Below are 27,071 nucleotides of genomic sequence, written 5' to 3'. Positions count from 1 at the left end.
TCCTCTCCTCATCCACTATGCAACATTTTTGATCAGTTCAGGAGATATTGTTGCTTGATCCTTCAGACTTATCTCCTTCATGTGCATCTCACATGTATAGGTTGATAAACACTGTGTCTCACATGATGGACCTGGTTCATGACTGAGTTCATTTGTCATTCTTCAAAACTTCATCTGAACTTGGGCCAACAAATTTCCCCTTTTTGATGATGACAAACTCTATGCTTTTACTGATCAGAGAACCTGTGGAACTCTGCTTAACCATCAACACTTTAACTTAGAATCAAGGACCAGGTTTAATCAGGTTATAAATATCATATTATTCAGAATAAAGATTATAAATATCACATTATTCAGAATAAAGAGTAAAGCACAATATCTCTTCCCCCTTTTGGCATCATCGAAAAGTTGAATACATTGTGAATCCCAGATTTTAATAATTATTCATGGCCACTGGGGCAACTGAAAGTGAAAACATGGTTCAATGAATCAACAATCAACTAACAAAAATTAACTATTAAGATCAGAATCTTTATAGAACAAGAGAAAAAGAAAATTGTCATTGATTAGGATATGTTTCCACAAACAAACCACAAAAAGAAAAAAAAACTTCCAAACATGAGCAACAAAAACAGAAAAAGTCCCGAATCTGGGTCACTGGGGGTGGGGGTGGGGTGGGGGTGGGGGGTTCTAGACTGGTTCAAAAGACAAGAACTGGAAGACCTAAGGCTTGGGGGAACTAGAGGGTTGGGTTTGGAGAAGGTTGAGCATATTCTGAAGCATCCCATCACTCTTCTCCTTTTCCTTTGCTAGCTCAGCTCTAAGGCCATCTCTCTTAGTTTCCAATCCAGCAACACGAGCCTGGAGCCTAGCAATTTTAGCATCTTTAGTTCCACATTCTTGAACCAAGGCCCTAACCTTGCTGTTCACAGGAGTCTTCAGAGATGAACCAGGTTCAACTGGGGTTGTATTGACTAGATAGTCACAAGCCTGAAGAGTTTTGACGCCAAAGTGCTCCTTGCTTGATGCCATATCCCATTTCTTCAAAGGCACATTCAGCCTATCCAGAACAGTAGTCAATATGAACCCACATGGAGTAGCATGAACCTTGGAGCCATTAATGACCCTATCCAGCAGTTTGACAATGAAAGCAGGCCAGTTTATCTGCATTCCTCTCACAAGGCACTCCATAAGAACCAGGTCCATGTAGTTGGCAGTGTGCCTTCTCTCCTGTATGGGCAGTAGGCATTTGTTAACAAACTCAAATAGCACCTTGTGCTCAGGCCTCATCTCACTTTTCTGCACAAACCTAGCCTCAGGCACATCTTCAGCAGCTTTAGTATCACAGAAATTTCTGGTGATTTGGAGAGCAGTAGGGAGAGAATACAGACAAGGCCACCTCTGCCTGGTATAATCATCATACCCCACACTGAGTATGTCCATAATCTCACCTAATTTGGTTGCATCAAACTGCACCTTGACTCCTTTTACCAGGCTGGTGACTACCCCATTTTTCACAGTGGCATTGGCCATGAACTCAATCATCTCCTTCCTGGCCAGCCTCCCATCCATTTTAAGGACCATGTCCTTCTACCCTTGTGCAGATAGGGCATCCACCAATCTTCTTATTCCTGGCTCATCCAGGTCTTTCAATAGTCTTCCTTTCAAAATCTTTCTTCTACCAAAGATGACAAACCTATCCTGTTCTTTTTCAGATTCCTCCTCTTCTTCTTCTCCACTCCATTCTTCTTTTTCTTCTTCTTTAGTAATTTTTACCTGTTTCCCTTTCACTGCGGATCTGTTTCTTTTGACTAAAGAGGGTTCAGCAGATACAGGCTCAGAGGAAGACTTCTTGGAAGAAGTCTTGGATATTTTTGGTTTGGATGTAGGAACCTCCACAATTGTTCCTCTTTCTTAATGGACCAGTTCCGTCTCCTCTTCTTCCTCTTCTGCAGCTTTAGAACTTTCCACAACCTTTGCTTTTCCCTTCTCCTTCTTCTTTTTCCTGCTTTCTTCCAGAGCTTTCAATAACTCCGCTTCACTTTGTTTGACCCTGCTTCTAGTAGCTCTTCCCTTAGGTACTGAAGGGACAATGGGCTTTGGAGATGACATTTTGCTTTTCTTGATTGGCTTGGAAGCAGTTGGAGCCTTTTGTAATGAAGCTTTGCACTTCTTTGGATCATAACTGGCTCCAACCTTTTTCAGAATGTCAGCTAGGGTTTCCTCAACAGATGAACCAAGTTCATCTTATTGCTTTCTCAGATGAACAAGACCTTCAGCAGCCTCCCCGAAACTACTTCCCCCTGACTTGTTGCCACTCTCTTTAACACCACCACATATAACAAGAACCTTTTCTTTCTTTTTACATCCCCTCCTACTTGACTCAACCCCCTTTACATATTTCACAGAACCAATCAAAACAAACCTATTATCTACATTTTCAACCACACTAGAAAATACCAAATAAGTATTTACCTCACCAGGAGTTTCTTGATTTTTGTTAGTGTCAGAAGACCCATGTTCTTCACCTTTGCTGGCAGAAATAAAAGCTTCAGACTCAGAGCTTGAGTCAGATTCTTTAGCAGGACTTTCCTTCCTCTGGCTAGCCCTTAATTTTTCATTTAGAGCTTTTCGTAGAGACCTAGAAGCCACAGTTTTTCTAGCTAACATTTTCTGTCTACGAAACCTAGGTTTTGGGGAAACACTAGGAGAAGTAGATGAAGATGAATTAGAAGGGGATACTGGTGGGGAAGTGCCTAGATTATCTTGCGGATTAGTCATGGTGAATTATTTCTGGAGACGTTTTGGGAATTTTGGAGAGAAAAGAGATGATCAGAACTGGAGAGGGATTATTGACGGTTATGGACTAAGGAGGAAGGGTGTGGTGTGTATTTAATGGTGATTAGAATTAATAGAGGTAACAACAGCTTTTTCAGTAGTAAATTAAAAGTCTAATCAAGGTAGAAATCCGGTCTCTTAGTGATTATTAGGCGTCGCTAGATTTTAGGCAAAAATCCCATTTTTAGAGTTCTAGGAGAACGGAACTTGTTCAATGCTCAACGGATAGAATTTCTGGGAGTTTGGTGAATATAGGACTTCTGCTCATGATTGAAAAATTAATCTTTCTAATTGTGCAGAGTATAGAAAACATACTTGAACTTTCTCATGAGCATATACTGATGAACCAGGTTCATCAAGTAGAACTCTCTTGAACATGCCTCAAATGTCATAATAGAAAAAACTTTGTAAGAGATCAGTGAGTCATATATTCACATGTCACAGGAGTATACTGATTAAAGTATGAAACTGAGTAAGTACTGATCTAGATATTTACACAAAGTTAGAACTCCTAACTAAATTTTTTTTTTCAATTTTTTTTCATTTTTTTATTGTGCATTCTGAACTGGACCTATTAGGTGATATTAATCATCCCTAATTCCAACCCGTTCCTCTCAAAGTTTTCTCTACTCAGTGCTTTATTTATCAGTAACACAGAATTCTATTGAAATCAATCCTTTCTCATAGTTATCTCTTAAGAAGTGGTGTCTAACATCTATGTGCTTGGTCCTTTTATGATGAACAAGGTTCTTTGTCATACTAGCACTAGTGTTATCACAGAATATTGGAATACATCCCACTTTAATTCCAAAATCTTCCAGCTGTTGTTTGATCCATAGCAATTGAGCACAACAAGAAGCAGCAGCAACATACTCAGCTTCAGCAGTAGATAGGGCTATTGAATTTTGCTTTTTAGTAGCCCATGACACAAGACATGAACCAATGAAGTATGCCATACCTGAGGTGCTCTTCCTATCCACTAGGAAACCTACTTAATCAGCATCAGTATATCCTACTAGATTGAAATTACTACCTTTGGGATACCAAAGACACAAATCAGTGGTGCCTTTCAGATATCTTAGTATCCTCTTGACAACAGTCAAGAGACTCTTTTGGATTTGCCTGAAAACGAGCACAAAGCCCTACACTAAAAACAATATCAGGTCTATTGGCAGTAAGATACAAGAGTGAACCAATCATACCCCTATACAACTTTTGATCAACTGATGAACCAGGTTCATTAATATCTAATTTAGTGGCAGTTGCAATAGGTGTATCTATTTCTTTAGAATCCTCCATTTTAAACTTTTCGATTAGTTCTTTTGTATACTTCTGCTGATGGATCATGGTTTCATTTGGACTTTATTTGATCTGCAAGCCTAAGAAGAAGTTAAGCTCACCCATCATGCTCATTTCAAACTCACTCCCCATTAATTTTGCAAAGTCCTTACTCAACCTATTAGTAGTGGTCCCAAATATTATGTCATCAACATATATTTGCACAACAAGGAGGTCTTTACCTTTTTCTCTTAAGAACAAGGTACTGTCAATTTTACCTGTTTTGTAACCATGCTCCAGTAGGAATTTAGATAATCATTCATACCAAGCTCTTGGGGCCTGCTTGAGCCCATATAGAGCCTTGTCTAACTTGTACACATGCTCAGGATATTCCTTGCTTTCAAACCCTGGAGGTTGTTTCAAAAACACTTATTCCTTTAGGTAGCCATTCAGGAAGGCACTTTTGGCATCTATCTGATGGAGAGTGAATTCCATATGTGCTGCAATGGCTATGTGGAGTCTGATTGCCTCTAGTCTTGCAACTGGAGCAAAAGTATCATGATAGTCAATGCCCACCTCTTGGCTGTAGCCTTGAACCACTAGCCTTGTCTTGTTTCTTGTAACTATTCCATCTTCATCAAGTTTGTTCCTGAAGACCCATTTTGTGCCAATGACTGATCTGTCCTTGGGTCTTGGAACTAGATGCCAAACTTGACTTTTTTCAAATTGGTTGAGTTCATCCTGCATTGCATTCACCCAATCTACATCCTGCAAAGCCTCAACAACATTTTTAGGTTCAACAAGAGATAGAAAAGCATCAAAAGCACACATATTCTTTAGTTGTGATCTAGTTTTGACTCCAGATGTTGGATCAGTAATGATGTTCTCAATGGGATGAGAACTTTGATACTTGTGGGATTTCACAATCAACTGGTTTCTACTAGATGTCTCTCCTTTGTTCTGTTGCTGAGGAACATGTTCATGAACATGTTCTTTTAAGGAATTTGATTCAATTTCTCCCTGATTATTTCCCCCTGTCAGGTTGCCCTGAGTGGAAGGACCTGTTCCATCACCTGTTCCTTCTTTTGATGCCACGTTGACTTGTGCTGGGGATTCAGTCAATTCTTTTACCAGTCCAATGGCTTCATCATCATATTCCTGTCTCTCAGAAAGAATGTTATTTTCATCAAATACTACATGCACACTTTCTTCTACACACAAAGTTCTTTTATTGAACACTTTATATGCTTTGCTATGTGAAGAATATCCCAAGAATACTCCCTCATAATGTCACGATCCGAATTTCCCATCCTCGGTAGTCGTGATGGCGCCTACTAGTGAAAGCTACGCAAGCCAACCAACTGAACTATCTACCTTATTTCCATTTTTAATCCGATAACGGTTAAGAGCCAACAATTAGATAACAACATAATTGAATAAGCGGAAGACTGCATTGTAGAGATTTAATAATACTGCTAATACCAAACCATAACAAATCTACCCAAGACTGGTGTCACAACTTCACAGACTATCTAGGAGTACTACAAATAAAGGTTTGAAAGAAATAAATACAATACTGTCTCTCCAAATACATGAAAAAAACAGGAATAATAGATAGAAGGAGACGCGCCAAGGCCTGCGGACGCCTGCAGGACTACCTCGAATCGCCTGATGAACAAGAAAACAACAATCTTACTGCGGTCCGAAGTCTACAACACTAGGATCTGCACAAAAGAGTGCAGAGTGTAGTATCAGCACAACCGACCCCATGTGCTGGTAAGTGCCTAGCCTAACCTCGGCGAAGTAGTGACGAGGCTAGGACCAGACTACCAAATAAACCTGTGCAATATAGCGTACAAAAATAATAGGAAGCAGATAATAATGATGGCAACAATGACCAACCAGTGATGTAAATAGCAGGCCACAAGAACACCATAAATGTTTCTCAACAAATAATAGATACAAGTGCAATCAATTCATCAAGTCCTTCAAATATAAATCTTTCGCCTATAAATCCTTCAAGTAATAATCTCCAAGATAATATGCTTTTCAATGAATATATATCGAATATATTTCCTTTAAATAAAATATCTTTCAAATAAGCATCTTTCGAATATAATTCTTTCGAGTAAATGTCACCTTGTGACGCCTCATTCACTTAACATAAAGTAGAGTACAACTTCCAACCCAATTAGGAAATCAACAAGAAAATATGAAGTTATTTTTAGAAATCATTTGATAAAGAAGATACCCTTTTCAATTAAAGTACAATATCGAATGAATCCTTCACCTTTAATACGAGAAATCAATAAATCAAAACATAGTAGAAATTCTTTTTTTTTGTAAAGTACAACCTCAAATGGTTTAAGGAAAATTTAGTTGAGAAATCAATTGAGTTAAAAAAAATGTAACAATTGTTGAAATTTGGAGTATTGAACATATATAAAAAAAAGTAAAAATAGAATATCAAGAGAATTATAAAGGAATCAAAATCCAATCACTAACAAGAATAAGGGAAACAAAAGCATACTTCACTTTCTTTTCACATCTTGTTGCAGGCGTGCAACTTGATCCCATTTCATGTATCTCGTGGCAGGCGTGCCACCCGCTCCCATTTCATGTATCTCGTGGTACGCATACCACCCGCTCCTATTTCATTATGTCTTGTGGCAGGCGTACCACCCGCTCCCATTTCATAATATCTTGTGGTAGGCGTACCACCCGCTCCCATTTCATTATATATCTTGTGGTAGGCGTACCACCCGCTCCCATTTCATTATATACCTTGTGGTAGGCGTACCACCCGCTCCTATTTCATTATATACCTTGTGGTAGGCGTACCACCCGCTCCCATTTCATTATATATCTTGTGGTAGGCGTACCACCTGCTCCCAGTTACAAGCCAACAATAATCACAAGGAATCCCGGCAAGGGAATAAGAGCAATATAACAACATTCCGGCAAGGGAATAAGAGCAATATAACAACTTTCCGGCAAGGGAACAATAATATTTCAACAACATCCCGGCAAGGGAACAAACTATCAAAACAAATATCCTGGCAAGGCAACAATAATATCAAACAAACATCCTGGCAAGGGAACAATGGTGATAATAACATATGAAGCGCAATAAACCACAACGGAGTCATAACAAATATAATACAAGACTCACGGACATGCTTGACACCAACGTATAGATACTCGTCACCATGCCTATACGTCGTACTCTATAATTAACAAATAGCAATTAAGACACAACTCCTAATCCCTCAAGCTAAGGTTAGACCAAACACTTACCTCGCTTTGCAACCAATTCAAAATTCCAACAACCCTTTGCCTCGCGAATTCGTTCGAAGCTTCAAATCTGGTCATAATAATTCAATATACTCAATATAAAGCGTACAAATTAATTCCATATGGAAATACTAATTTTCCAACAAAATCCGAAATTTAACTAAAAATAGCTCGTGGGGCCCACGTCTCGAATTTCGACGAAACTTACAAAATTCGATAACCCATTCAACCACGAGTTCACCCATACAAATTTTATCAAATTCCGATAACAACTCGACCTCCAAATCTAAAATTTTCATTTTTGGAAGATTTTGCAAAAATCATGATTTCTTCCATTTAAATCCGAATTAAACGATGAAAATAACCATGGATTTATGTAATATAAACACTTTCGAGTATAGGACACTTACATGAGTTGAAATTGTGAAGAACACCTCAAAAATCGCCCAAAATTCGAGTTTGAAACTCAAAAAAATGAAAAAAAAACTTGTTGTTACTGTTCATTGGTACTTTTCTGCAGATTTTCTGCTATTTTCCCAAGTCCGAAATCACTCTGAGACACCTCCGAAACACTCCCGAGCCCTCGGGGATCCTAACCAAACACATGCACTAACTCAACAACATCCTACAAACTTAACCGTGCGATCAAATCGCCAAACTAACATCATATACCACGAATTAAGCTTTAAAATCCAAGAATTCTTTCAAATTTCATAAAACATCAAATTTTCCATTTTGAGTCCGAAACAAGTCAAACGACGTCCGTTTTCAACCAAACTTTACAGAAAGTTCTTAAACCATATATAAGACCTGTACCGGATACTAGAACCAAAATACGGGCCCGATACCATCACTTTCTAATAAAATTTCATTTCTATTTTCCTTAAATAGTTTCAGAAAACAATTTTACTCAAAAATTCATTTCTCGGGCCTGAGACCTCGGAATTCGATTCCGGGCATACGCCCAAGTCCCATATTTTCCTACGGACCTCCTGGGACCGTCAAATCTTGGATCCGGGTTCGTTTGCTCAAAATATTGACCGAAGTCAACTCAGTTGAGTTTTAAAGCTCTAATTCATAATTTAATCCATTTTTCATACAAAAGCCTTCCAGAAAATTATACGGACTGCGCACGCAAGTTGAGAAATTATTGATAGCTCTTTTCAAGTTCTTAAAACACCGAGATGATTATTTAATTTAAAGATGACATTTTGGGTCATCACATTCTCCACCTCTAAAACAAACGTTCATCCTCGAACGTATTAAGAATTATTCTCAAGTTACCAAATTGATGATTTTACTTTTACACAATTATTCGCGGTTGATCCCACATTATCGCATTCGACATAAGTCCGACAACACCATTTCAATTGAGATCATTTCCTTTATCCATATTCGTAAACTTCAAGACCAAATTTCTTACACTCCAATCATTTCTAGAAAGGTCTGATTTTTACATCAACACACGATATTAGTCCCGACTAGCTATAGCAACTCATGCCTACGCACTCATCAAATACGGGGTATTACATTCTCCCCCACTTAGGGTCATTCTTCCTTAAATGAGAAGTAGAGTCCATCTTCAAATACATAATGTAACTTATCTCTTTCTTTGCACATCTCAATATCCCAAATTTTTCTAACTCCCAAATTTTTCAGAAATTTCGGCATAGTCTCCCCTATAATTGGGCCTATCCACCTGTCAGAGTAACACCAAAACAACTCCTAGAAACATGTCCACAACCCAACAACACAATACAAAGTATATATCAATAACACTAATCTCCGCATTACAAGCACGACATTATCACAATGATATCTTGACATAAAATGCACCATATGTATGACCATAACCACATCTCTGGTCTTAATGGTTGCTCATAATAGATTACAACATCGCCAATTAACCTCATGTTAACAAAATTTTGTTTCAAACCTCCAGATTACTAACAACAAGGCAAGAGGATCTTATAATTACTTACCCGAAGTAACGAATCACAATTTAACACCACCTGTGCTCTCACCTTGTAGGCTAAAACTCAATAGTTACAATACAATTTTGGCAAATTATGCACAAAAATATTCATACAAGAATTTTCAAATAAGCCTAATAGGCATGACTCCCTACAAGTGCTACAACATAAATTTTAATTTCACAAAAGGAGAATTTAAACACATAAAATTTTCACCACCAGGACCTCGTCCTTATATAACATCCACCGCAGCTTGTAGCCCGATTTAAATATTTCATATCATATAAAAATGTGAGGATCTCATCCTCAACTCTGAATCACAAGTATTTTGCACATTGTTCCAACTAAAATTTTCCATTTCCTTTCTTCCTTCTTTCAAATAATTTCGGTTAAACAAAATCACAACATACAATGATCCCTCTTACCTGTAGGGCATATAATTTACAGTGGAAATCAATTATTTAGAAATCAAATCAAACTCATCGAATTAATTCACAAAAGTCACTTTTAGCCTCACAACTATTTTTAATGACCAACACATAATGATAGACATGGCTATCTCCATATAATCTCCCAGCAGAAGTATTCACAGATGTAGGTTTAAGAATTATGAAGCTCACTCATAAGTGGAGTACAATAGGAGAACTTTCCTTGATACTCAAAACCGAATCAAGTTAAGGAAATTTTGAGTTTATAATAATTCGAGACCGTACTTATAACGATACCGTCTGGTGTAGCAACCTCAGCCATACCATAAAAAACATATCAACGGACTGGGTCTCCACCTCTAGGGGTCTCACCTCCACCTCTAATATCCTGACCCCTACCTATGGTTGGTCGGAAGTGGAGTAGTAACAGCAATGGGGCACGTATCCAGAGTGCTTTGACGAAATATGTCTCTCCCAAGTCTAGGATAATTTTTCAAGATGTTCCTAGTATCTCCATTTTCATAACAACCCATCTGCAGTTCGGCTGCTCATACTAGGTCTGTACCGGATAAATTAAATAACCATTGCAAGAAATTTCATGCCACTGGTACATTAAAAGATGACTGCCCCATGCGAGTGTTGTGATTAACTTAAGCACTACGAGTATACTGAATATGTTTTCATGATCCCGTTGATACTGAAATGTAGAATTATTAAGGACGCGGGAATATCTCAAGTCTCATCATCATCCCATTCAAATCTCAGCTCTTGATCATATACAAGTTTTGGAAAACCTTTCAGTACCACATAAATACATTTCAGGCCAAAATTGGTATAACACACGACCCTGCAATTTGATTTAGATAGTGGACTCCCCTCACTTGGCACGAAGCCATATGTCACAACATCCGATAATCCACAATATTTGACCTTCACAACTCAAATAAATCAACCAGACGTCAAGGTACGTTGAACCCCAACATGATTCATTAGGTGATGTTTTGATACGTCTACATCTTCCGTCGGAACCACAACTGGTCTAGTAAATACATTATCTTTCCACTACCTCTACTTGTCATCTCCAACACAACAAAATCAACCCCATCGCTTTCGACTATCTTCACGTTCTGCAATACTTCATATCAGCGGTTAAGAAAATCACGTGGGTCCTCAAAAGATGCACCGCTGAAAGTGGTAGCGAAGAGCTTGGTGAGACCTATCCAGCCTCCGCAAAGTCTCCGAAGACATAATTGATCTATCACCGGTCTGTGACATTGTTTGGCTGAAAAAGCGGCACGTGACCTCGCCATTTGTGAAAGGACAAGAGTAGAGGTTTCAATTTAGCAATGAGAGAAAAAAATTTCACGATAGAGAAGAATGAGAGTAAAACTTTTCCTAACTCTGTAGCCTCTAGGGGATAAATACAGACGTCTACGTACCGATCCCTCAGACTCTACTAAGTTTGTCTGTGAATTGTGAGACCTATGTAACCCAGAGCTCTGATACCAACTTGTCACGACCCGAATTTTCCACCATCGGGAGTCGTGATGGAGCCTACTAGTGAAAGCTACGCAAGCCAACCAACTGAACTATCTACCTTATTTCCATTTTTAATCCGATAACGGTTAAGAGCCAACAATTAGATAACAACAGAATTGAATAAGCGGAAGACTGCATTGTAGAGATTTAATAATACTGCTAATACCAAACCATAACAAATCTACCCAAGACTGGTGTCACAACTTCACAGACTGTCTAGGAGTACTACAAATAAAGGTCTGAAAGAAATAAATACAATACTATCTCTGGAAATACATGAAAGAAACAGGAATAGTAGATAGAAGAAGACGCGCCAAGGCCTGCGGACGCCTGCAGGACTACCTCGGATTGCCTGATGAACAAGAAAACAACAATCTCACTGCGGTCCGAAGTCTACAACACTAGGATCTGCACAAAAGAGTGCAGAGTGTAGTATCAGCACAACCGACCCCATGTGCTGGTAAGTACCTAGCCTAACCTCGGCGAAGTAGTGACGAGGCTAGGACCAGACTACCAAATAAACCTGTGCAATATAGCGTACAAAAATAATAGGAAGCAGATAACAATGATGGCAACAATGACCAACCAGTGATGTAAATAGCAGGCCACAAGAACACCATAAATATTTCTCAACAAATAATAGATACAAGTGCAATCAATTCATCAAGTCCTTCAAATATAAATCTTTCGCCTATAAATCTTTCAAGTAATAATCTCCAAGATAATATGTTTTTCAATGAATATATATCGAATATATTTCCTTTAAATAAAATATCTTTCAAATAAGCATCTTTCGAATATAATTCTTTCGAGTAAATGTCACCTTGTGACACCTCATTCACTTAACATAAAGTAGAGTACAACTTCCAACCCAATTAGGAAATCAACAAGAAAATATGAAGTTATTTTTAGAAATCAGTTGATAAAGAAGATACCCTTTTCAATTAAAGTACAATATCGAATGAATCCTTCACCTTTAATACGAGAAATCAATAAATCAAAACATAGTAGAAATTCCTTTTTTTGTAAAGTACAACCTCAAACGGTTTAAGGAAATTTAGTTGAGAAATCAATTGAGTTAAAAAAAAATGTAACAATTGTTGAAATTTGGAGTATTGAACATATATAAAAAAAAGTAAAAATAGAATATCAAGAGAATTATAAAGGAATCAAAATCCAATCACTAACAAGAATAAGGGAAACAAAAGCATATTTCACTTTCTTTTCACATCTTGTTGCAGGCGTGCAACCCGATCCCATTTCATGTATCTCGTGGCAGGCGTGCCACCCGCTCCCATTTCATGTATCTCGTGGTAGGTGTACCATCCGCTCCCATTTCATTATGTCTTGTGGTAGCCGTACCACCCGCTCCCATTTCATTATATCTTGTGGTAGGCGTACCACCCGCTCCCATTTCATTATATCTTGTGGTAGGCGTACCACCCGCTCCCATTTCATTATATATCTTGTGGTAGGCGTACCACCCGCTCCCATTTCATTATATATCTTGTGGTAGGCGTACCACCCGCTCCCATTTCATTATATATCTTGTGGTAGGCGTACCACCCGCTCCCAGTTACAAGCCAAAAATAATCACAAGGAATCCCGACAAGGGAACAAGAGCAATATAACAACTTTTCGGCAAGGGAACAATAATATTTCAACAACATCCCGGCAAGGGAACAATACTATCAAAACAAATATCCTGGCAAGGCAACAATAATATCAAACAAACATCCTAGCAAGGGAACAATGGTGATAATAACATATGAAGCGCAATAAACCACAACGGAGTCATAACAAATATAATACAAGACTCACGGACATGCTTGACACCAACGTATAGATACTCGTCACCATGCCTATATGTCGTACTCTACAATTAACATGTAGCAATTAAGACACAACTCCTAATCCCTCAAGCTAAGGTTAGACCAAACACTTACCTCGCTTTGCAACCAATTCAAAATTCCAACAACCCTTTGCCTTGCGAATTCGTTCAAAGCTTCAAATCTGGTCATAATAATTCAATATACTCAATATAAAGCGTACGAATTAATTCCATATGGAAATACTAATTTTCCAACAAAATCCAAAATTTAACTCAAAATCGCTCGTGGGGCCCACGTATCGAATTCCGACGAAACTTACAAAATTCGATAACCTATTCAACCACGAGTTCACCCATACAAATTTTATTAAATTCCGATAACAACTCAACCTCCAAATCTAAAATTTTCATTTTTGGAAGATTTTGCAAAAATCTTGATTTCTTCCATTTAAATCCGAATTAAACGATGAAAATAACCATGGATTTATGTAATATAAACACTTTCAAGTATAGGACACTTACTTGAGTTGAAATCGTGAAGAACACCTCAAAAATCGCCCAAAATCCGAGTTTGAACCTCAAAAAAATGAAAAAAAAAACGTGTTGTTCGTCCTTTAACTGCCCAGAATTTTCGGGGGTACTGTTCATTGGTACTGTTCACGGGGTACTATTTCTGCAAATTTTCTGCTATTTTCCCAAGTTCGAAATCACTCCGAGACACCTCCGAAACACTCCCGAGCCCTCGGGGCTCCTAACCAAACACATGCACTAACTCAATAACATCTACAAACTTAACCATGTGATCAAATCACCAAACTAACATCATATACCACGAATTAAGCTTTAAAATCCAAGAATTCTTTCAAATTTCATAAAACATCAAATTTTCCATTTTGAGTCCGAAACAAGTCAAACGACGTCCGTTTTCAACCAATCTTTACAAAAAGTGCTTAAACCATATATAAGACCTGTACCGGACACCGAAACCAAAATACAGGCCCGATACCATCACTTTCTAATCAAATTTCATTTCCATTTTCCTTAAATATTTTCAGAAACAATTTTACTCAAAAATTCATTTCTCGGGCCTGAGACCTCGGAATTCGATTCCGGGCATACACCTAAGTCCCATATTTTTCTACGGACCTCCTGGGACCGTCAAATCTTGGATCCGGGTTCGTTTGCTCAAAATATTGACCGAAGTCAACTCAGTTGAGTTTAAAGCTCTAATTCATAATTTAATCCATTTTTCATACAAAAACCTTCCAAAAAATTATACGGACTGCGCACGCAAGTTGAGAAATTATTGATAGCTCTTTTCAAGTTCTTAAAACACCGAGATGATTATTTAATTTAAAGATGACATTTTGGGTCATCACACATAACTTCTGAGATAAAACTTACGTATGGAGTCTTTTCCATTATTGTGCACACAACACTTGCAACCAAATGCCCTAAGATGGGATATGTTTGGTTTTGTCCCTTTGTGTAACTCATAGGGAGTTTTCTCTACAAGAGGTCTAGTCATGCATTTATTGATTATTTAGCATGCAGTGTTTACAGCCTCTGCCCAGAAGATGTGAGGTAATTTACTAGAAAGAAGCATGCTCCTGGCCATGTCCTCAAGGGTCCTGTTCTTCCTTTCAACTACTCCATTTTGCTGAGGAGTCCTAGGGGCAGAGAAGTTATGATCTACACCATTTTCATCACAGTATTCAGCAAACTTTGCATTTTCATATTCAGTTCCATAATCAGACTTAATGGATGAAAGTTAATTTCCTTTATTTCTGAGTTTTTCTAACAAAAGCAGTAAACATATCAAATGCTTCATCTTTAGATGTCAAAAATAGTACCCAGGTAAATCTAGAATAATCATCAACAAGTACCATTACATATTTCTTTCCACATCTGCTCATGGTTCTCATTAGACCACAAAGATCCATATGAACCAGTTCCAACGTCTTGGATGTACTTACCATTTTCTTGGTTTTGAAGGATGATCTTACCTGCTTCCCACTTGCACATGCCTCACAAACTTTGTCTTCCTTGAACTTGATGTTGGTTAACCCTATCACAAAGTCCTTGGAGACTAATTTGTTTAGCTGATTTAGACTGGCATGACCAAGTCTTTTGTGCCACAGGAGGGGATCATTAACCAACACACTTAAGCAAGTGAGTTCATTTTCTGAAAGAGTGGACAAATCTACAATGTAAATATTGTTAACTCTTTTTCCCTCCAAAACAATCTTGTTAGTGGTAAGGTTAATCACAAAGCATTTGGTAGAGGTGAAAGCTATAAGGTTACCTCTGTCACACAGTTGTGACACACTTATTAAGCTATATTTCAAGCCATCTATCAAGTAAACATTCTCAATGGAATGAGAGTCTGTCTTGCCTACCTTTCCAACCCCAATGATCTCACCTTTCTTTCCATTACCAAAGGGGACATTACCTCCCTATAGGTCCTCAAGTGAAAGGAACTGGTCCTTGTTTCCAGTCATATGTTTTGAGTAGTCACTATCCATATACCATATTTGGCTCCTCCCTTTCACTTGGACCTGCAAAAAGAAATCAGGGGTTAGTTCTAGGAGCCCAAACTAGTTTGGGTCCCTTTCTATAGGCAAAAGGATGAATCAGATTCTTTCTTGCCCACCCAGGCAGCTTGTGTTTCTCTTGAACAAAGGATTTGTTCTTTTGACTAGCCTTTTCTTTTGCATTGCATTCACTTTTGTAATGGCCAGTCTTGCCACAATGTGTGCAGATTTTATTTTCAGGAAGTGTGAGGTACTTGCTTTTAGGGTCCCATTTTGGAGCTTGAGTCCCATAGTCAAGTCCTCTTTTGTTGCTACTGTGATGCTCTTGCAACTAAGAAAGTGCATCAGAAGCCTTGTTCCATTTGCAGGTTCTGTCTAGTTCATGTTTTACTTTTCCTAGGTCTTCTTTTAGGACTTTGATCAATTCATCTTTCTTATACAACTCATCTTTCATTTTTCTTAAATTTTCTTCTAGAGTGAGATATGATCAGCCTTCTTCTTTCCTGTTCCTAGTTTCAGTTTTAAGTTTTCAGATCTAAGTTCTAGGACACTGTTGTCGAGTTCAAGAACTTGGTTCTTCAACTCAGCATTTTTGTTATCACTCTCATCAGCCCTAAACTCTAGACTCTTGCATTTGCTTTTAGAATCACACACTCCCTAGACAGAACTTCCTTCTCATTATTAACTATTTCAGACTCATCAATGAAGTCTAATAATAGCTCAGCCAGCCTTTCTTTAGATAAAAATTTAATTTTGTCTTTGAGATGCAGAATACTTACCTCTTGTTCATCATCTGATTCTCCGATAGCCATAAGAGCTTGCTCATCTTCAGCTTCATCTTCTGAGTCCTCATCTGAAGTTTCTCCCCAGGCATCAACCATAACCTTGGTTGTCCCTTTGTTTCTTCTTGGTTGAACCTGTTCCTTCTTCCTGTTCCTTCTTTCAACCCTTTCTTTCTTCCATTCAATCTCCCATTGAGGATAGTTCTTGATCATGTGATTAGTCTTACCACATTTGAAGCAGCCCTCATTGGTCTGTTTCTCAAGAGCCCTTGGTTTGTTGAAAGTTGTTCCTCTTGAAGAACCCTTTCCTCTCATCAGATACTTTTTGAAATCCCTAGTGATCATAGCAATTTCATCATCCTCCAGATCTGAACCTTCAGAGATTCTGAGAGCCAGACTTCTTTCCTTCTTGGGAGCATCTATCTTCTTGGTTTGCCTTCTCAATTCATAGGCAGTAAGATTTCCAATTAGTTCATCCAGCTTGAGGGTAGCAGTATTTTTAGATTTCTGAATAGCAGTGATTTTGCTTTCCCAAGCAACTGGCAGAACTCTTGTCAAGATTTTCTCAACCTTGTCTTCTTTAAAAATAATCCTTCCAAGAGACTTAAGTTCATTTGTCAGTGTAGTGAACCTAGTGTACATTTCTTGGATGGTTTCTCCTTCCTTCATGGTAAAATTCTCATATTGAGAATACAACAGTGTTCCTCTGGACCTCTTTACTTGAGGTGTTCCTTCATGAGCCACTTGCAAAGTGTCCCAGATTTCCTTGGTAGTATTACAGCTTTGGATCCTGCTATACTCATCTAGACCAAGTCCACACACAAGCCATTTATTGGCCTTAACATTCTTTTCCCACTTCTTCAAATCTTCAGCAGTGTAATCAGCTCTTGTTTTTGGCACCTCCAATCCTTCTGAAGTCTTCTTTGTTGTTTCTAGAGGACCATCAGTGACTATGTCCCAATGTTCATAGTCCTCCCTTATGATATGATCCCTCATTCTATTCTTCCACCAAGAGTAGTACTGACCATTGAAAAGTGGAGGCCTAGCAGTGGATTGCCCTTCCCAGTTACCAAGTGGTGCACTTATGTTGATCTTTCCTAAGGTGTTAACCTCTTCAAGGATAACCTGCTCTGATACCAATTGGTGTTCCAAACGTCAATACCACACAAGAGGGGGGGTGATTTGTGTGGTACCCAATTTTCGATCTAGAAGAACCTGGTTCTTCTAGGTATTCTAACTACTACTATTTGCAGAATTAAACGTACAGAAAATAAAGAACACAAAGATTTTTATGTGGAAAACGCCTGGCTCAAAAGGTAAAAAAACCACGACCTACTACTCAGTAGGATTTTCCCAAACATCCACTAAAATCAATGAGCCAAAACACCATTTACAAAACTCTTGTAAACCTAAGGATTAACTCTAATCCCTTTGTAGCACACAACCTCAACTGTTGTGACAAATCCAAGTTAGCCTATAACTTGAACACTCAAAGTACCTATTACAAATGCTTCTACAAAAGCTGAAAGGTACAAATTTAAACCACCTACTATAATTGAACTAGAATAAGAATAAACACAATGGAACTGGTTCTTCTATCTCATTCAAGTAGCTTCAGGAGTGCACACTTAAATCTCACATAAATTGCTTGCAAAATTGCCTTGCTCTTTTGCTCTCAATTTAGTTTAACTTTTGTGTATGTGCAATACTTGTAAAAGAGAACAATCATGGTTATTTAATAATTAGAGTTTGATTAAGACTCAATTTCTGATCTTCCATCGAAGTTGAGTCCTTGAACAATACAAACTCCAACCCTATCCTTGATCCGGATTGTGTCCTCTCACATAAGGAGACTTCCTCTCCTCATCCACTATGCAACCTTTTCGATCAGTTTAGGAGATATTGCTGCTTGATCCTTGAGACTTATCTCCTTCACATGCATCTCACATGTATAGGTTGATAAACACTATGTCTCACATGATGGACCTGGTCCATGACTGAGTTCATTTGTCATTCTTCAAAACTTCATCTGAGCTTGGGCCAACAATGACACTATTAATAAATTTAAGGCAAGAGTTGTAGTCAAAGGGTATAGACAATGAGAAGGTCTTGACTACTTTGATACATACTCTCCAGTTATAAGAATTACGTCCATATGGATGTTAGTAGCATTAGCTGCGGTGTATGGTCTTGAAATTCATCAAACGGACATTAAAAAGAATTCTACATGGAACAACCTGAAGAGTTTGTAATTCCAGGTAAAGAAAAGAAGGTATGTAGACTTTACGGAGTAAAACAAGCACCCAAACAATGGCATGCGAAATTTGACCAAATAATATTGTCAAATGGTTTTAAGATAAATGAATGTGATAAATGTGTGTACATTAAAAATGTTCCGAATCACATAGTCATTGTTTGCTTATATGTGAACGATATGCTGATAATGAGTAATGACATTGCCAACATAAATGCTACTAAGCGTAAGCTAACTAGCAAGTTTGACATGAAGGACTTGGGAGTTGCTAATTTAATTCTGGGGATTAAGATTCATAAGACTCCCAAGGTCTGGCATTGTCACAATCTCATTATATTAAGATAGTACTTGAAACATTCAAGTACTTAGGGTTTAAAGTTGCAAAGACTCCAATTGACGTGAATCTTGCATTAGCAAAGAACAAAGACCAAAGCATATTACAATTGGATTATGCTCATGTGTTGGGATGCTTAATGTACATCATGAATTGTACACAACTAGATATAGCTTGTGCTATAAGTAAATTGAGTCGATACACGAGCAATGCAGGTCAATCTCATTGAATGGTAATGAAACAAGATTGGGATATTTAGAACATACCCAGGGCTTTGCTTTGCACTATAGTAAATATCCTGCGGTGATTGAGGGATACTATGATGCAAATTGGATTACCGATTCAACTAATTCGAAGTCCACAAGGGATATGTATTCACTATTGGTGGAGGAGTGGTATCTTGGAAGTCATCCAAACAAACTTGTATTGCCCGCTCTACAATGGAGGCTGAATTCATAGTGTTAGATAAAGCCGGTGAAGAATCTGAATGGCTCCGGAATTTCTTGGAAGACATTTCATTTTGGCCCAAACCATTGGCACCAATATGAATACATTGCGATAGTCAAGCTGCTATTGGAAGGGCTGAGAGCGTTATGTATAACGGTAAATCTCACCATATACGATGAAGACATAAAACCGTTAGGCAATTACTCTCTAGAGGAATTATCACGATTGACTATGTAAAGTCAAGTGATAATGTGTCAGATTCACTTACAAAAGGCCTAACTAGAGAGGTAGTTGAGAAATCATCAAGGGGAATGGGACTATGGTCGAGAACAAATTATTATGGCAGTAACTCTACCTAGAAGACTGGAGATCCCAAGATCTAGGTTCAAAGAGATCAAACAAAGTCATTAATGATGGTTCAACATTGTCAACTAAAATTTAGGTCCATTCTCATGATGAGACAATGTTCAGTACCAAATATAAATCATTAAGACTTTTTAATAATTTTTAAATTTGATACGGGGTATATCAAATAGTGTATCTACGGGATGACACGTTTAGGAATCACCTATGTAAGTGTGAAGTGTTAGCCGCTTTAAGGAGAATTCTGTAAGGCCAGTTCTCTACACACTTAGGAACCAGGTGGTGTTCATTGCTGGAAATGTAACGACTCGATTGGTCGTTTTGAGTTGTAGCGCGTCGTTCAGTAGTCTGAGGCCATGAGCAGCTTCACTTCAGGTATTATGACTTGCGCGTATAGTCGGAATTGCATTTCGGGTAGTTCGGAGTTGATTTGGAAAGAGAATTCTCATTTTGGAAGCTTTAAGTTGAAATAGTCAACTAGGATCAGAATTTTGAATAAACGACCTCGGAATTGGGATTCTAAGGTTCCAGCAAGTTCGTATAATGCTTTTAGACTCGAGCATATGCCCGAATCAGGTTTTGGATGACCCGAGAGCGTTTTGCCATCTATTGTGGAAATTAGCATTTTGGAAGAAATTTCATAAGTTAGGCTTGAAATGCATTTCAGTGTTATTGTTGTCCATTTGGGATTCCGAGTCTAGGAGTAGCTCCGTATGGTGATTCTGGAGTTGGGAGCGCGATCGGAAGTGAATTCGGAGGTCCGTAGATCATTTTGGAGTCATTTGGCAAAAGTTAGAAAATTGATTGTTTTTGAGAAGTTTGGCTGGAAGTGGATTTTTTGATATCAGGGTCGGAATCCGATTTCAGAAGTTGGAGTAGGTCCGTAATGTCAAATATGACTTGTGTGCAAAATTTGAAGTCAATCAGACGTGATTTGATAGGTTTAAACATCGAGAGTAGAAGTTTGAAGTTCTAAAGTTCATAAAGCTTGGATTGCAGGCCGATTCGTGGTTTTAGCGTTGTTTGATATGATTTGAGGCCTTGAGCAAGTCCGTAATGTGTTTTGGGATTGGTTGGGGTCCTAGGGGCCTCGGGTGGATTTCGGGTTGTTATCGGAGCGAAAATGGAATTCGGAGAAGTGCTGAAGCATCTGCTTCTGTCATAACCGTACCTGCGGTCGAACCGCAGGTGTGAAACCGTAGAAGCGACCCAAGGCCAGGCAGCCCAAGACCGCAGATGCGGCCCTAAATCCGCATAAGCAGAACTGCAGAAGCTGTGGGACTGTCCGCAGAAGCTGTGGGACTGTCCGCAGAAGCGCCCCAAACTGCAGAAGCGGTCTTCCTTCCGCAGAAGCGGTGGTCGCAGGTGCGGCCTAAGACCGCACATGCAAAAATCGCAGAAGGCAATAGCCTTCATTTATTCGGGCTCTAGGCCATTTTTGCTCATTTTCACTTGTTTCTTGGGCGATTTTGGGAGCATTTGAGAGAAGACTTCCACCTAGCATCTTGAGTTGTGGATCGTTCGGCTCCAAATTGGAGGTTTGAGCGTGTTCTTGAATCGGAATATAGGCTTCAGAGCGAGGTGAGTCTCCTTTCTAACCTTGTAAGAGGGAATTGTCCCCATAGGTGAAATAAATATGATTATGTGCTCCTATTTGTGGGGGCTACGTACGCAGGAGGTGACGAGAGTCCGTGCATAGCTACTATTATGTTTAAGTTCGGGTAGTTTAGGGCCCAAAAGCATGCTGTACTTGGAATATTTATAATCATGTTGACAGTTTGATTTGCTTAAATCACATCGAAATAGTAAATGAATTTCTAAAAAACATTAAACTTCATTTTCTAAAATCTTTAAAGGAGAATTGGCCTTTCTTTGGATAATTGTTCTTTGTTGAGTACTTGATTGACTGTCTATATGTGTTTAATTTCAGAACGGGCCGAACGCCTTGGTAGATTAAATAGATGCATCTATGGTTTGCGCCGTTCGACCCTCAGCAATGCACAATTTATTTTCTGTTGGAACGGGCCGTACGTCCTCAGCATGATATGCGCATGCTTGTATTGCTTTCCTTGAAACTTATTGAAGTTGATATTGCCTTTCATGGCCCGACATAAATTAATAACAAAAATGAAAAGTAAATCTTGAAAATTTCCTTATTATTTGAGAAGGTGTTACCTGCTTTCTGGCTTTATCAGTTACAATTTCTTGATAAATCCATGCTTTCCTCACATCTTCACCAAATTATTATTGGACCACTAGCAAGTTTCGAAGTCGACCTATCGTCTCTACTTCTTCGAGATTAGATAGGATACTTGCAGAGTACAAGTTGTTTTCGTACTCATGCTACACTTGCTGTGCATTTTTGTTGCACATGCACATGTACTTCTAGTGGCCTATTGGGCGTAGAAGCGTGGATGATACGGGGACTAGGTGAGCTGCATTTCTCGTGGTGACCCGCAGCTAGTATAGTCTCTTTCAGTGTATTGTATTTACTTTCTGTCCATTGTATTCCGGACGGTTATTGTATTGTATTGATTCCTAAAAATAGCTCATGCACTTGTGACACCGGGTTCTGGGATGATTTTTGGATTATTCAATATTAAGTTTGTTAATGACTCCATGGTTATTTCTGTGAATTTTATTATTTATTATTTAATTGTATAAGGAAAATGATTTCAACAAACACAAAAAAATTGAAATTTAATTAAGTATTTTTAGTTGGCTTGCCTGACAGTGGTGTCCGGCGCCACCACAACCCTTGGTGGATTTTTGGTTGTGACAATATGGTATCAGAGCACTAGGTTCCCTTGGGTCTCATGAGTCATGAGCAAGTTTAGTAGAGTCTCGCGGATCGGTACATACACGTCTGTATTTATCCTCGGGAGGCTACTAGGCTATTAGGAGTACTTCCCTTCTTGATTTCCTCATTGTGCGATTTGATTCCTTGGTTCTTAGTCCCTTGTTTCCTTCCTACTCAATCTTACGCGACGTGAGCCGCTAGTTATAAATTGAGAATTGAAGAATTGTAATGGCACTACGAACGTGGTGCGGGGTATTTCTCCCTGCGGGGTTGTCTAAGCTATTGTCGTCGCCTTGTGGAAGGATATTCTATTGTTTTAGCTCAGTAGCGGTACTTCTGAGAGCTCTGAGGCTAGGCATGAGTTTCCAAAATGCTTACGAACGATTGTTCCACAGTATTGGTATGATGGGAGGATATTTGCCTACGTGTCGGGGCAGTGAATGACTTGAAGGGAGGTTTACTTAGTGCATGATCTAGAGAATCAATGTTTATTCCCGACAGGGGAAAGGCAATCGGGCTGAGAATGTTTAGATTCGAGTTGATGCGGTATCGAGATTCGGTATTTGCGAGCGTGGTGGAGTTTTCTTCCATGGTGAGGTGTCGTTGTCCTTATTGAATGTACTAAGTTTGTCAGTGTTATGATCTTCTACAATTCACCTTTGGAGCAGGATATTGCGGGTCAGTATTGAAGAAGTGACGGTCAGTGATCGCGAGGTGCGGTGGTTCAGGATGGAATTGGTGTTCCTAGTGTTGACGACTCGAGAAAGATGATCTTTGGAAAGGTTTAAAGTTAGTAGCGACTTGTGGGTTCAAGTGCTACGAAAATGGATTTTATTTAAGGGAACAACTGAGCAACAAAGGATGAGGAAGGACATGTGGGGAGTGTCAGGCGATGGTTAAAAAAAAACTTCTAGTAGACCAGGTATAAGAAGCGCAGGTCGAGTAGTTGATTGAAGAAGCGAGTTTGCCCAAAGTGGGAGAGTGGTGGAGTTGCTTATGGGCTTTGTGGTAGGATGACTACGCACCTTAAGGAGAGTTTGGATCAATTTAGGAATTTTAGTGATTGGTGATTGGGGTTTACGGATCTAATTTGGAGTATGGGCTATTATGCGGCATGAGATTCGATATAATGAGAAGGAGCTGCTTAAAATGAAGGATGCAGCATAACTAAGAATTGGATGGATGTTGCCGCACATTTAATTGATGTCCACGAGGGGTGAATGGACTTGTGCAACTAGAGAGTGAGCTCGGACTCAGGGTGGATTATTGATGTCGTAGTGGTTGTACCCCGTGCAGCAACATTGGAAGATGTCGGGAAGTGATTTCCACAGGTGGGTTATTCCCTGTGAGTAGGTTAGCGGTCCCGTGGTTGGCGAAGCTTCTGCAAATAATTCTATTTGTTATACAACAAAGAGATCGGTCGTGCGAATGTGGTTGATGATTCAGAATATAAAAAAGGGTTTTATAGAAAGATTCTGAGAATTTTGGCGGTTGACTGCACAAGGTTATGTCAATAAGAGATAAGAATCCTGGTGAATTCCATAGTTGTGTCATAGTGGCTTCAAGCTAAGTGGGAGAGTCCCACTGCCTATGATTGGGTTGCATGGTTAACTACTTGCGAGGTTTCCAGTTATTAGCATAATGATGGGTTATATTCAGCTACGGGAAAGGAACATAAGTGGTAATTTGAGCAAATGAATTGTTAAAGGTGTGCTATGCTTGGCCTTATTGGCTCATGTTCAGACTTGGGGAAGGATTCAGGATTTATGCCTTGTATAGATGCGGGTTTCAAGGGAAGTGATTCTACCGGGTGCTTCGTCGAGAGGGTATTCATGTGCTAGAAGATTCATATAGTTGGTTATATTCGAGGCCAAGTTAGAGCGGGTGGCTCTCAACAATGATCCTAATGGATTCAAAGGGGTAAAGTGTCGTGCCTAATGATTTCAAGTCTATAGGTGCAGTTGAGAATCAAGCTTTTGTAGAAGCTTATGAGAAGAGGCCCAGAATGTTTTAGGATATTATGACTTGCAGTGTAGCATTTGGGAGGGAAACGAGAAAAGACTTTGGATTCGTAGAAGGATTATCAGAATGTGCATATCAGTTGAGGGTGTGAATGTGCGCACAAGGAAGGTATAAAATGGTTCGTGGGATTTGGGACAACATGGTCTCGTGATTCAAGGTCACTCGGGATGAGTGCGGATGGAGTATGTTATGTGTTTAATGGAGTTAGTATTATTTCTAAGGCAATCAAGGATAAATTGGAAGAATGTAGATTGATTAGCCATAGTTGAATTGGCATATTGGTGGTAGAGATCAGTTCCTTCAGCGTGATCAAGTTATGCATGTGATTTGTGGCGGTACGTGTGAGGCTTGTCGGCCGCCGTAATTGATGTTATTCAGAAGCATTCTACTGTTATGGCCTGTTATGTGCAGGCGGATCCCGGAAGGGGCTATGGTGGCTTGGACCACTACTTAGAGATTTGCATATTCTTCGGTTATGAGAATTCACCTGTGTGTTTCTATGGTTCTCCTGAAGTGAGTTAAGTGAAAAGTTTTATATGATGAAGTTCTAGTCTATTAGTGGTTCCAGAGTTATGATGAAAATCGTGTTCTATCGTATATTGGCACGTTGGGTACAGTGAGTGGTATGGAATTTGAAGTGAGGATCAAGGCTGCAGTTCGGTGTTGATAAGGATGTCATGAGCTCAGATGAGCAGGAAAGGAGTTTCTATGTTCAAAGTAAGTTGGTATTGTCCTTAGCGTCACCTGAGATTGGTGTTTTGTGAAAAAGGCTTTGCATCCTGGTTAAGGATTCTTGATCGCTTTTCAGCGTTAGTGCGACTGATGGTTTTGGCGTACAGGCCTATTATTTGTTATGGAAGGTTGTGGGAGCGTGTCCCACGGGAAGGTTGTATAAGTGTGGCATGTAGTCACTTGATTGATTGAAGAAGTTAAACCAAGTATGAAGATTGTAGTGATGTCGTTAAATTGAGAATTGATGCTTGGAGAGCACTCGGTTTATTGGGTGGTGGACTGTTGTAGATTAATCCCGTTATGATGGTTGTTCTTGTGTGCAATGGGAAAAAGGGGAGGTTATTATGGACCTAGGAAGAGATTATTGGCGTAGTTCGGTACGATCAGAATCGGCTTGGGGTCTGTGAATGGATTTAAATATGAATGTGGGCTCTATATCAGGCCAAATGTGTTCATTTCAGCAATGCGCTCCTTATGGAAGAGTAGTCAGAGTGTTATTTTGTTGTCAGCTATTTCATGTAATGATGTATTGCGTCGTGCGAGTTGTGAGACGGCTTGCTGAATTTCTTATGTGATAAGGTTCCACCTAGTGATGATGTTATATGAGCAGGATGGCTCTTGAGATTTAGAACGTATATCGCACCTCAGTTGTGCTTGAGTTTTGTAGTTTATAGCGCTATATGTTCCCTCAGGGATGGTATTATGCACTTAGCGTGCTTATGACCGATATTTGGTATTTTGTTGTAATGAACAATCTAGCTCGATGTGCACCTCCTTAGGTGAGTGTTATGTTATTTGGATCGGGTTGCGCGCCACAATAGTTGATGTTGAGTAAAGTTTTCTATATGCTATTTCTGTATGCCTTTGCTTCCTATTTTCTAAGGAAAGTCCGTATTAGTGCGTGAGTTGAGTAGTTCCTTCTAGAGCTCGTCTTCTTTCTGTAGCGCGTTCGAATTTGTAGCCTATTGGAACGTTGTGGCATCATATGAGACTTTTGATCATGTCCGGGGTGGCTTATTGCCAGAGTAGTTCGTACTGGGTGAGACGAGATTATTGCATTTAGGATCAGTGCAATCTGATTATATGAAGTATATTAAGGAGCAAAGACCATTATTCGGTTCAGAATGAGGTGATGGTTATTGTCAGGAGTATAGACCCAATAATTGTTGATTCGGTAGTTGGTTATGAATTTCTACACATCTCTTCTGTCATGGCAGTATTGTAAGAGTTAGAGCAAGACTTTTATATATATATATATATATATCATGAGGTGCATTGGGAGCATCATATTTGGGGAATTTCGACTAATTCGACTGGCCCTGTGAGTAAAGTGGTGCAAGGTGTGAATTCAATAAGGGTATGCAGTCATGTTTGGGTACAACATGTAGTGATTGATATGGTGATCGTATGTTGGAAATAGTCCTGGCAGGGAATTCCAGATGTTGGAATTGGGCCCTAAGGCTTAATTGCTTAAGTGAAAGAGGGTACCTTCAGATTGATAGATCTAGGGTGCCCAGTTGAGTTGTGGTAGCATGGGTAGGTGCTCGAGGTGTTAAACAGTGATTGCGGACAACTCCAGCGGAGTTCTGAGTACGTTCGAGGACGAACGTATGTTTAAGTGG

At 39.2% G+C, this 27,071-nt stretch overlaps 2 protein-coding genes across 2 annotated transcripts; both read right to left on the bottom strand.

Annotated features, from left to right (window-relative positions):
• Window positions 1-1,590: 1,590 nt before the first annotated feature.
• On the bottom strand, window positions 1,591-2,781 carry LOC138879932 (uncharacterized). Its single transcript, XM_070159581.1, has 4 exons — window positions 2,476-2,781; window positions 2,274-2,391; window positions 1,924-2,213; window positions 1,591-1,863 (listed from the first exon to the last, which is right to left on the bottom strand). Exons 1-4 carry the CDS (start codon window positions 2,779-2,781, stop codon window positions 1,591-1,593), a joined length of 987 nt encoding a protein of 328 aa, XP_070015682.1.
• Window positions 2,782-4,545: 1,764 nt separating this feature from the next.
• On the bottom strand, window positions 4,546-19,187 carry LOC138879931 (uncharacterized). Its single transcript, XM_070159580.1, has 7 exons — window positions 19,100-19,187; window positions 16,495-17,627; window positions 15,663-15,739; window positions 15,188-15,308; window positions 14,743-14,937; window positions 4,862-5,274; window positions 4,546-4,765 (listed from the first exon to the last, which is right to left on the bottom strand). The coding sequence occupies exons 1-7, from the start codon at window positions 19,185-19,187 to the stop codon at window positions 4,546-4,548; spliced, it is 2,247 nt and encodes a 748-aa protein (XP_070015681.1).
• Window positions 19,188-27,071: the final 7,884 nt, after the last annotated feature.

The sequence above is a fragment of the Nicotiana sylvestris genome, chromosome 10 (assembly GCF_000393655.2).
Source record: "Nicotiana sylvestris chromosome 10, ASM39365v2, whole genome shotgun sequence".
NCBI classification, from domain to species: domain Eukaryota; kingdom Viridiplantae; phylum Streptophyta; class Magnoliopsida; order Solanales; family Solanaceae; genus Nicotiana; species Nicotiana sylvestris.
The sequence above is the reverse complement of the archived record's forward strand: the minus strand, read 5'-3'. Positions and strand labels throughout refer to the sequence as shown.

Excerpts from the sequence above, each read along its gene's own strand:
- LOC138879932 (XM_070159581.1), bottom strand. The coding sequence starts at position 2,781 with ATGACTAATCCGCAAGATAATCTAGGCACTTCCCCACCAGTATCCCCT. Across the intron at positions 2,392-2,475 it reads ATCAAGAAACTCCTGGTGAG|GGGGTTGAGTCAAGTAGGAG; the intron begins GTAAATACTTAT and ends AAATATGTAAAG. Across the intron at positions 1,864-1,923 it reads AAGAAGAGGAGACGGAACTG|ACTTCTTCCAAGAAGTCTTC; the intron begins GTCCATTAAGAA and ends AAAATATCCAAG.
- LOC138879931 (XM_070159580.1), bottom strand. The coding sequence starts at position 19,187 with ATGCTTTGGTCTTTGTTCTTTGCTAATGCAAGATTCACGTCAATTGGA. Across the intron at positions 14,938-15,187 it reads CATGTGCAAGTGGGAAGCAG|TCTGATTATGGAACTGAATA; the intron begins GTAAGATCATCC and ends TCATCCATTAAG. Across the intron at positions 5,275-14,742 it reads ACATCTTCTGGGCAGAGGCT|GAATATGATGATGAAGCCAT; the intron begins GTAAACACTGCA and ends TCTGAGAGACAG.